Raw genomic sequence first — 11,656 nt, forward strand, 5'->3', positions numbered from 1 at the left:
GCTGTAAGGGCATAGGCACATCCATAACCATCGGCATGCAAAACTCGGTACAGCCACCAAAACTAAACTATGTGAAAAACTATCTTGTGGCCATTCTAGCATGTGAAGTAAGGCTACAACGGCATAGACATGCCCACAACCATTGGCATGCAAAACTAGGTGTTTGATACAACCACCCAAACTAAACTATGTGAAATACTTTCTCATGGCCATCCTGGCATGCAAAGTAATGCCACAGGGGATAGCATGTGGCTGGGTTGTCTTGTCATTGGATAGGTGCACAGTGGTAGGGGAAAGATACTTGATTCAGTTTCAAGTCCCTTCATTCCTAATTCAGATAACTCCATGCCAACTTGGCACAACTAATTCAGATACTTGTCTAACAAGAGGATATTCCCTGTACAAAACCATGGCCTCACTTTTCTCGTGACACCCAAGGGGTGTGCAAGGTGGGCAGGATAACTATAAAAAGGGCTAAGAGAGAGAGAGCCCCACGCACTCGGAGGAGAATACAATCTTTCTCCTTCAAAGTTGCAGAGCCCTAATTCCCTTTCTCTCCAGGTTGAGATCTTCCCCTTTCCAACTCCATTGCTCCCTTCGAATTTCTGAGACTCCACATATTATCACCATTCCACCATCTTACAATACCGTCAATGGAAGAATACACATGGCAGAGGGTTTAAGTCAGTGGAAACTGAAGACATGTAACTATCCAAATGGTTAAGGTGATTTGGGGTTGAAAGTCAAATTAATGTCTTGGGGAAAGTAGTTTTTATGTAACAAGGGGGAAAAATGGGATTTTATTTGTAATGACAGATTGGTGCATTTAAGAGGGATTAATAGTGGTTGGAATTGTATTGTAGAATTCATATAGAAAAATCAATACAACTAGGGGTGCAAATAGATCTGATCCTATTTTGTCAGATATCCCCTGTTGGATTTTCGGATCGGATAATTGGATTGAATTCAGATCCCCCTCCCCCCCCTCTCATCTGAAACAATCCAATCCGATCATATATATATGTTATTTATTTATTTATACATATGTTTACATTGCATTTTTGTAATTTATATTATTTATTTTTTAAAAAACATGTATATATGTGATAAAATATTTGAAAAATACTTGTATTTTTTTTTGTTTTTCTTTATATAAACTGTTATGATTTTTTCCTTTGAATAATTTATTAATTTTTTCAGAAGTTAAATAAGATCGGATCAGATTCAGATATCTGACGATCCTTATTGGATCTGATTCGGATATACCCCAATTCGAATCCGATTCAATCAGTTTGCATCCTTAAATACAATAGAAGAAACAATTAGGAGATAGAGTAATGGGAAGAGAAGAGTATAAGAAGAGACTAGAAAGAACACAAGGTATGAGAGAGAGTAGAATCATGGGTGATCTGTCCTTTCAAATCATATTTATATCTCATAAAATAAAGTACAACTAAAATAAATTTGTCTATACTCAAGCTGAACATAATCATGCTGAGCTTGTTAAGATTATGTTCATACTTAGATTTGTCAAATCTGTTTGTTATGACATCAGCCAATTGCAATTCAGACTTGACAAAGAGCAAATAAAGATTCTTGAGAACAATACTATCATGAATAAAATGATGATCCATCTCAATGTGTTTTATATGGTCATGCTGAGATTATGAGCAATGTTTATCCTAGTTTGGTTGTCATAATACAACAAAGCAACAATTGTTCTCAAGAATGCCATAGCTTGATACTCTGCCTCTGTACGAGACAAAGCAACAATTGATTGGTTTTTGCTCCTCCATGATATAAGATTAGTCTACAAATGTATAGGAGCCAGATATAGACTTTTCATTGACTGAACCAGTCCAATATGCATCTCTATATGCTTCAACTCTAATGTGCCTACAATTGAACATATAATGTTTCCTTCTTTAGAGTCTTCTTCAAGTGTGCAAGAATTATTAGCTGCCTCCTTGGGGAACTTCATGCATAAACAAGTTATTTACACTCATCATATATGGGATGTTAGGTCTAGTGATACACAAGTATAATAGTTGTCCAACCTCTTTGTTCATCTTGATGTTGGGTGTGGGGACAAAGCCTTATTCTGGGAAGACCTTTGGCTTGGAGACCAGCCTCTTAGCTTGAATTCCCTAACCTCTATTATCTGTCAAACCTAAAGGCTGATCCTATAGCAAGGGTAGCTACACCCTCAAAATCTGGGTTAAATTGGGATTTAGGGTTTAGAAGGGGTTTGAGAGATAATTAGTGTGATTCTCTCCTTTTGTCAAAGTTGGAAGTGGTTTACCTGGACCAAAATAGCCGTGATAATAGAATTTAGCATCCAGCTTCAGATGGTTTATTTTCCTGTTCTTCTTTCTTCGACATACTTGCCCAGTCGGCTAGTGTGGGGGCGAATTTTCCTGTAAGAGAAATCTGGTGTAAACCAATTCCTCCTAAAGTACAATCTCTTTGCTGGGAAATGTTTCTAGGGAAGCTAAACACTTGTGATGTGCTATAGAAAAGAAGGCCAAACATGTGCCTTTCTCCTCGTGTGTGTTCTCTGCAAGGCTTGTGGTGAAACCCTCTCTCAATTACTGCTCTCCTACTCATTTGTTTTTTGTATTTGAGACTATTTCTGTTCTCTTTGGATGCAGATGGGCTCCCCCACAAGACATAGTGAGTCTTTTCAACCCAACCTCCCTAAGGCAACAGATGAAAAGGGGAAGATGCATGTGGAAGACAGTACATGCTGCTGTTGTTTGGTCAATTTGGGAAGAGAAAAATCAGAGGATCTTCAATGAAAAAAGTAAATCCTTAGAGGAGGTGATTGAAGCCATCAAAATGAGATCGGTACATTGGGTTAAAACCTTGGAATTGTTCAAAGGTATTCCCACGGATGACTTCTTAAGGAATTGGAGAGAGGTGGCACTCTCAGAAGTCAGAACCACATAGAGAAGCAATAAGAGTGGAGTGGAAACCACCAGGGGTAACTAAACTGAAGCTAAACTTCGATGGTAGTTCATTTGGCAACCCAGGAAGAGCAGGAGTAGGGGGAGTCTTTTGAAACCATCAAGGAGCAGTGTTGGCCTTGTTCTCAGGACCAATCGGGTATGCAGACTCAATTCAAGCTGAACCAAGGCCCTGTTGCAAGGACTGAAGCTTGTTGAACGGTTAGGTGCAAGAGAGCTGGAAATTAAAGGAAACTCGCTTCTGATTATAACATGCGCAAAGCAAATTGAGCCAGCACCTTGGAAGCTAAGATTCACTTTAGACAGATTGACCAACTTGCAAAGAGATTTAATTCTACCTTCAAATGGGTTAAAAGGGAAGCTAATGGGTTGGCGGATATGTTAGCCAAGCAGGAAGCTTATAGAGCATCCATATTTTGGGCACTGTTGTAAACTAACTTTGTTTTGGGAATTGTTGTATCTTAAATTCAGATTTAAATTAATAAATGGATTTCTTTGCTGATAGAAAAAAGTATAACAGATGTCCAAATCTCTGGTATCCAAGGTTTAAAAAACCGACCTGGAAACGGAACTGTTCTGGGCACCACTTTCCGGTTTGGCGGTTCAACCATCCGGGTCGAACGGTTTGACCCGCGACGTCATAAATAAATTAAAAAACAAAAAAAATATTTATATATAATAAAAAATATCATAAAAATTAAATAAAGTACAGAAAATACACAGGAAAATACGGGAAAAAGAACAACATATGAAAAAATAAAAATATCTAAATATAAAAATAATAAAATACAAAAAAAAATACAGAAAAAAATACCAAAAAATATAGAAAAAAATTCCATAAAATACAGAAAATTACAAAGCCATTAGATAAAATTTACCGGCTGAACATACCTTCAACCACCTAGCATCCAATGTTTTTTTTTTTTTTTATTTCATTAAAAATATTAAAAAAGTACAAAGCCCCGTACAACGAAGATCTTTACAAGGATAACCAAATCTGAACCTATACTCATTCCCAAATATAGCTTTCTAGTTTCTATAGCTTTACAAAAAGAAAATTCCAATAAAAAAAGTATGAGCTGCTTGTTTTTTCACCTTCTGTTTATTACAATGAAGAGAAGAGGTAAAACAAATTGAGGAACAAAAGGCTTAAACAAGTTAATGGTTCAGCATTTCCTAATAAAGTCTACAATCCAACACATCAGGCAGTCATTACACCGAGGCTACAATTTTAGGCAGCAGAAAGAGTAAATACTTCATTCAGCAACATAACTCTTATCCGAACAGATCTGAAAATGACTGACATAAAAGGAAATATAAAGTTCAAATAATTCTAGCCAATTCTAGTAAAGTATCAAGACTCAAGTTTAAAAAGTTCTTTTAGATCTGAAAATAAAAACAGTTAATCCAATTGAACTTAATTATATAAATAGAACCAATGATAATAAAGTGGAAAGTTGAGGGTTACCTGAAAGATTATATTTCCGTAGAAAACCAGCTGTTGTTGCAGCATCCCAGTCATACCTGAGATATCATAATCAGATGTAAACTGAAAAACAAGGGATGCCTCAAACTCAGATTCTGCAATCTGCAGTGGCTCTTGGCTCCAATGCAGTGGTCACTGGTGCAAATGGTGGTTCAGTTCCTTGAAAAATGATAGTATTGCAAAAAAAAAAAGAGTTAATTAAAAATCATTGAAATGGCTAAATGAGGGATAAAAATTGAAATCTAAAGTTATGAACTGAATAATGGTGGTTCTGAACTGAACAGTGGTCGCCGACTCACTTAGTTACCTGAAAAATCGCAGAATTCGCTTGCAACCGCAGTGAAGAACTGAAGATAGTGAGGTTGGAGTCCATAGTGTTCGCTGGCAGCCGCAGTGAAGCTTTGGCCGCCGACGGGTGCTCGCTCGGATTCTGGGAAGGGTGGTGCCAGTGTATTGCCGCCTGAAGGCTTTTGGTTTAAGAGGCTAACTAGCTACTTTCGAAGGTTAGATTTTAGGATAGATTTGGCATTTTATTTTTTGTTTTATTTTTATTTTAAAATAAAAAAAAAACAGAATTTAAAAAATACCGAACCGCTAACTGTTGGCCGGGTCGAACTGGTTGATGGTTTTTTGACTTTGTCAACATTTTTTCACTAAATGATGGTTTGAGGTAACCCAGAACTGCTCGAGTGACCGGTTTCCGGTCCGAACGGTCCGACCATCTGGGTCAACGACGATTCGAAAACGTTGCTGATATCTTCCTTTGTGTTCTAGTATATCCTATTAAAGGCATTCAGTTCATCTTTAGAGTCTGAATCCTCAGGAAACACTCATTTCAAGATTCATCACCTCTTCTACTCAGGATGATTTAGAGCCTTAGCCACAGTCTTAGGACTAGGAATAGAAAAAATTGAAATATCCTAACAATAGGTTGGAGACAAATACTGCTAATTCATATACTATGGAATAGAATGAGCAGTAGATCTATTACTTTTACAAAGCAATATGATGATCTAAATTATTGATATAGGATCAATAACCCTGATACCAATTGATGTAGGACTGATATGATCAGGTACACCGGGTGCATGCCTTTTGAAAGGGGCTGTACTTGGGTTCAGGTGAGGCACATTCCTTAAAATGTGCCTTGACTGTGGCGTCTAGGCATGCCTTTAAAACACTGCTTCCTTTTATTGATAAATGATGATAATTTTATTAGATCATAAACAGGTTTGAGATTGAAAGCTCATACAACCCTCAGAGAGGCACGAGTTGCAGCCTCCCCCAACAAATTACAAGGAAAACAAAAAACAACGAAGATCACAATTGAGCCCAGAAAAGGTCTTCCCTGTTTGCCCCTTGCTTGGCTAATACATTTATACATCCACCAAAGCATTTGCTGATCTCCCCACCCACTGTATAGAAGTAGGCATATTTCTTATCAGCCATTTGAACTTCTTGATTTCATTTTTGTAGCACCAAGCCGCATTCTGGGGGTTATTCAGTCAGCCCACCCCTACCTTAGAGTCTCCTTCAATAATCAATTGCTCTACCCCCATCTGGCTTGCAAAAAGAACCCCTTGTACAGCAGCTAGTAATTCTGTCCTAACAGAATCTCCATGTCCCAGAGGATCTGAGTACAGAAGGACTACCTCTCCATACTGATTTCTCAATACCACCCCCCATTCCAGAGGGTCTTGGATTGCCTAGGCTGCTCCCATCAAAGTTCAGCTTCACAGATCCTGCAGATGGGGGAAGCCACCTTTAGCTGCCCTAATAAGCAACTTGCTACTGTTAACCAGTTTCTCCAAAGATCACTAAAGGAGAATTGCTGAAAGATCTCTGTGGCTTTTAGCCAGTATATTGCCCTATTTAGAACACAATCCTTTAAATCTAGGCTGCTCCTTCCTTTTCTTGGAAGATTCTAGTGTTTCTTTCCTCCCATAAGGTCCATAGAAAAGCTGCCCCGGCACATCTCCAGTTCTCCACATAATTCTCCCTCTTTTTTTTTGGGCCAAGAGAAGGTCGAGTGGTAAAAAAGTTGTACGTATATCAGCTGGTAGGTTCCAACTACACAAACAGCGAGAGGAGCCAAACCCATAAATCTGCCAACAGACAGGAAATCAATAAGTGATAGCAATCCTCCCCATGAGATCTACAGAGAACACACCAGTTGGGAGAAATACATGAGAGGTCTTCTCTTTTGTAGGTTATCTAAAGTGTTTAATTTCCCAAGGTACACTTTCCAACAAAAAGTCATGATCTTTGGAGGAATCATCCTATACCAAACTTCCTTAGAGGGGAACAATTGGTGACCACAAGAAAGGCAAAAAGACTTAAAATAAGAGGTGCAAGTGAAAGTTCCTTATTATAGATCTTTTGTGATTTCCCTATCCTGATAAATGTGGTTATGGAAAGGGTTGATCTCAAATATGACCTACTCCATTACATGGTCCACTAAATATACTTTTCCAAAATAGAGAAAAAAAAAACTTATAAAACAGGTTGCAGAAATTAAGGAATAAAAAGTTCTTTATTTAGCATTTTATCTGTATGTCATTATGATAATGCTGTTAACTATAGCCAGCTTTACACTGCAACGTTCCTTATTTATGTTAAGGATCCACTACAGTATTATACTAATTATTGTTCAACTGCTCACCTCTTACAGTGGATATATGATTTCCATTTGTTGAGGGTAATTACTGTTGTTAAAGTTTAGTGTCTGTTATCTTAGTTGTGATCTACTGAAAATCAAACATGGATTTATGCTCAAGCTTGTACTTATTGTCTCTTTTATTGGGCCTCTAACTTTCATAGCTAAAAGTTGTTTTGAAGGCATTGAAATCGGTGATTTTATTGTCTTGGAGTTCTCCTATTAAGCATTATCTGGAACCTTGGTGTGCATGACTTGTTAAATTGGAGAAAGATTGAGAGAAAGACATCCGACTGTTTTCAGGCATTTCTTTCCTTTTAGGCTCTGTTTGTTTGAAGTGCAATTCGTTTGCACTGCTACAAATGCATGAAAGTGCAATTTCTTGTCCACTTTTGCTTTGGATTTTACTTTATTTTGCAAACAAACATGATAAGGTAGAAGTTGAAACAAATTTGAATCAAAATTTGCATTCCCATACTTTTATACCATTGCAAATGAAGTTGCATTGAAAACAAACCACGCCATGATGACTGTTCTGGATTAACAGTTGTTGAAATAATTCCTCCATATTTTTCTTCAGGCAAGTCCTTGAGGTGGTGGCAGGCTGTAAAGGTATTGCTGACATAAACCAGCTAAGTAAGACCTTGTACCACAACACCTGCAGGTACGTTATTGATAGAACTTCATTTTCTCTTCAGTTTATGTATGTCTGATTCAGGCATCTATATTTTGAATTAAGAAGACTTCACGTTCTTTGTAATTAATGTTTTATGAAACCATACTGAACCATAGTTGAACCTTTGCCAACTGTCAACCAGTCATTTAAGCAGTTGAGGGCCTTGAGGCTAAGCCATAGACCATTGTTGGGTTGAAAGTCACTTGCACAATTTGGCCAAATAGTTGAACCTTGGAACTGTTCAATGCTTTGTACATTGTTTTCTTGCCTAAACGACACTATGTGACTCAATACCTATCTATGCTGTGAAATGCTGATCCCTTATTTGTGCATTTTAGAAAACCGAAAGAGAGGAAAGTGGTAGGGTCGGATAAAAATATGGGAATTGACTAAGGTCCCCAGGGAGGTCTGATTTCTGTACTCTAGACCTTGATAATAAGAGCAGAAAATGCTGGAACTCTCCATGGAGATTGTCCTCCTTATGTTAAAACCATCGGATTGCAACCTTTAGGACTAGGGATTCATAGGGTTTATTTGTGATTATTACAGAGGTCCAAGAACTTGTGCATCAAGGCAAAAGATGCCAATCAAATGGTTTCTGTTCATGGGATAGAACCTTTGCTGTATAACTAGTGTAATACATCGACTCTTCAGATGCAAGGTTTCTTCTAATTGTTTTGACCTATGATATGAGATAACCTAGCTTTACTACTTAAGGTTTAGTTTTCTTTTTTCTTTTTTTAATTTATTGAATGGTTATTATCAATATAGTCATAAGGTAATCCAGGACCCTCTGGCATTGAATTGGTGTAGAGGATTCACTTGGACCTGAGGTTATGGTGGTAATGGAAGGGTTAAACAAGGCTAAAGAATTGAATACCAGAAAGTTAATTGTTGAAGGTGACTCAAAAGTGGTTATAGGCTGGTTGCAAAAGGAGGAAAATGGATTATGGAAGTTTTCCAACGTAAAAAGAAAGTTCAATTGGCTATCTCAGAATATTGAAATTCAGCTGCAATGGGTTAAGAGAAGTCCTAACTCCTTTGCGGATGCTCTTGTTGAACAAGGGGCAGGTAGGGATGAAATGTTATGGGCTGTATTGTAATTCTGTTTGTTGTTTTTCTCGGGGAGGGTTAAGAGATTTTATCCCTCTCCTTGCTTTCTGTACCTTTCTATTAATTCTTTAATAAGAGTTGCTGTTATTGATAAAAAAAAATAGTCATATGGTATCATGTATCTGACCTGCAATTAAACAGTTGCAATACTGGACCATGAACCACTACTTTTGGTGGTTGGAGGTCCAATGTGGTTTCAAACAGTGACTTCCTGCCCTTTTTTTTGTACTCACTCGACCAATTATTCCTACTTCAGTTTTTTCAAGTTATTGTAACTATAGTCGGTGGAGTTTAGGGACCAAGCCCAATCCTTGATATTTCCTTCAATGGAGCTTTTCCCGTCAACTAGCATCTAAAGACTTCTGTCATCATCCTAAAGAGCATAGCTTGATGAAACAAGTTTGGTGATTGATTTCATCCATTTAGCCACTTTATTTCAAAGATTTAAAAATTTTTAACTTGTTTTTGGAATTCTGAACTTGGAATATGCAGTTCCTCTGAATAAATTCTACCTGGTTCTGCAGGGTTTTCTTTCCCCATGACTTGGACTCGGTGGCAGATGCTCTTCTTGCTGGCAGTCGTGAGATTCAGTGAATGTTTTTGTGTTCATTCAATGTTATTGATGTTGAGGTATTCTCTTAACTGGAGCACAATTGAGGTCCCACCATTTTTAGTGAAAAAAGAAAAAAAATTGAGGTCCCACAATTTTTATTGTTGTAACCTTACTAGTAAGTGGGACTAGTTAATGGGAATTAGAATTCCTGGATGCCATTGAAAAGAATGGGATAGGATGTTGCCAGGGAGTACGCTGCTTATGCTGCTATTTTGGAAATGAAAGATGCTTTAGGTTGTTTTTCTAGTGAATGAGCTCTTTGACAATGGATTATCACCCAACCAAAATGTATGGATTTGCAACCTTTACTGTCTTCATCATCGTGATCAATCTAAGCCTTGTCCCAGCTATATGGGGTTGGCTACATAAATCCTGTTTTAGTATTCCATTTTGTCCGGTGCCATATCCATTGTTAAATTATGGATTCTTATATCATTTTTTATTATTTCCACCCAAGGATTAAAATATCAATATGCCCGATACCCTCAAGTGGGTGTCGGTGCATACCAATATGAACAATATCCTTTGATTTTTGTTCTTTTTATTTTAAAATTTATAGGTATTTAGAGGGTCCTACATGATATTTTGAAGTTTTATAGTCTTTAAAAAACTATTGTATTGATGTATCCAAACGTATCTGGATGCACTAACACGGATATGGGGCATATTGATATTTTAATCCTTGCTTCCACCCAAGTCTTTTTTGATATGTTTTTAATTCTTTTTATGCTTCAATTTATAACAGAACTTTTTCTAAAGGTGTTAGTAGATGGTCTTCTATGCATGTGATCAAATTATCTCAATATCTAAACAAAAGTTTGATGAAATATAGTCTGATTTAATTTCCATACGAGAGATTGCCATACATGTAAGTTCTCTCCGGGTCTTCCATTTTATACTCTTATGTTTACCAGTTATTGAGCTTGGATTCAACCTAGTAGCTTGGAGCTGCCAGGTCCAGTTCTATTGGTTGCTCGTCATTATTATCTGTTTCCCTTACTGAATCTTCAATAAAATCAGGACACATTGTCCTCTGTGCATGTGAAGGGATTTAAATGCCTTACACTTTTCTTATTAGTGGGGGCCTGTGTGATGCACGAGATTTATTAAGTGAAAGTTAAATAATAGAAATGGTGATTTATTAAAATACCCCTTATAGTTTTATGGATTTACTAAAATTTACCCTATAGTTAGCATTTTACTAAAACACCACTTATAATTTGCAATGGATTTAATTAATTTTCTATTATATGACAGTAGAAAATGACAGTGTTGACCTTAATGTTCATTTAAATAAATTTAATCAAAAGAAAATAAAAAAAAATACCATTTTTGCCATTAATGAGACACGGGCAACCACCCTATTGGCTATATTTGGTCAATTTTGTTTTCTGTACAAAAAAGTGTTAAGTGTGTTTTTGGAATAAAAAATGATGAGCCTTATGTCAAAACAAACACTCCTTAGTGAAATGTTGATTAAGTAAATAAATTGTAAAATATATGGGATATTTTAGTAAAATGAAAACTATAAGGTAGATTTAAGTAAATATATAAAACTACTAGGTTTGTTCTAGTAAATGACCTTAATAGAAACACATAAGAGTATACAATTGTTTTTTAAATAATTAGTAGTTATTGATATTTTGTATACTGTTTTTAATAATTTTTTTATAATACAAAAATAACAATAATTAATTTCAATTAGGTTTATTCATCAAACTGATGAAATTGACCAACCCGATCAACTCGACCCGAGTTGGTCAGTTTTCTAGTATTTTAGGTCAATTTTGGTTAAAAAATTTCCCAATTCGACCAAGTTGGATCAGTTTCACTTTGGGCACTTGTAAATTGGCCAAAATTAAACGACCTAACCATTGATATATATAAATATTTTATATTTTAAATATAGTTTTTAATATAAATAGTGGAAAATTTCCATATTTCTTAGTCTAAAATGTTTTATATCATAGATCTAATTTTAATTTTTTTTTATTAATTGCATTGTAATTTTTAAAATTAAATTTAATCTTTAAGTTTAAATCTTTTGAACCGGATAACCAAGTAAAAAATCGACTCAAACCGATAAAACTTGAGTGGGTCGATTTTTACAAAAGGTCAATTGGTTTCAGCTAACCAACTCCCCAAC

The 11,656-nt window shown here is 36.2% G+C and overlaps 1 protein-coding gene across 8 annotated transcripts in view; it reads left to right on the top strand.

The window, feature by feature from the left end:
* The window catches only part of LOC148871374 (TatD related DNase), a 36,585-nt gene extending 26,824 nt beyond the window's left edge, over positions 1 to 9,761 (top strand). For 3 of the 8 annotated variants that reach the window (XR_016107817.1, XM_088972443.1, XM_088972442.1), the window contains 2 exons: positions 7,689 to 7,772; positions 9,422 to 9,761. Coding sequence is in view for 4 of the 8 variants with exons in the window: in XM_088972443.1 (XP_088828569.1) it covers positions 7,689 to 7,772; positions 9,422 to 9,491 (154 nt within the window). In the remaining 4 variants the exon portion in view is untranslated. Of the gene's footprint in view, positions 1 to 2,651; positions 3,478 to 7,688; positions 7,773 to 8,597; positions 8,856 to 9,421 lie in introns of those variants that run through there. The other 5 variants (XM_088972441.1, XM_088972444.1, XM_088972440.1 and 2 more) reach the window with 3 other exon arrangements.
* Positions 9,762 to 11,656: the final 1,895 nt, after the last annotated feature.

The sequence above is a fragment of the Nelumbo lutea genome, chromosome 2, assembly GCF_056320005.1.
Source record: "Nelumbo lutea isolate HS-2025 chromosome 2, American lotus-T2T, whole genome shotgun sequence".
Lineage (NCBI taxonomy): Eukaryota > Viridiplantae > Streptophyta > Magnoliopsida > Proteales > Nelumbonaceae > Nelumbo > Nelumbo lutea.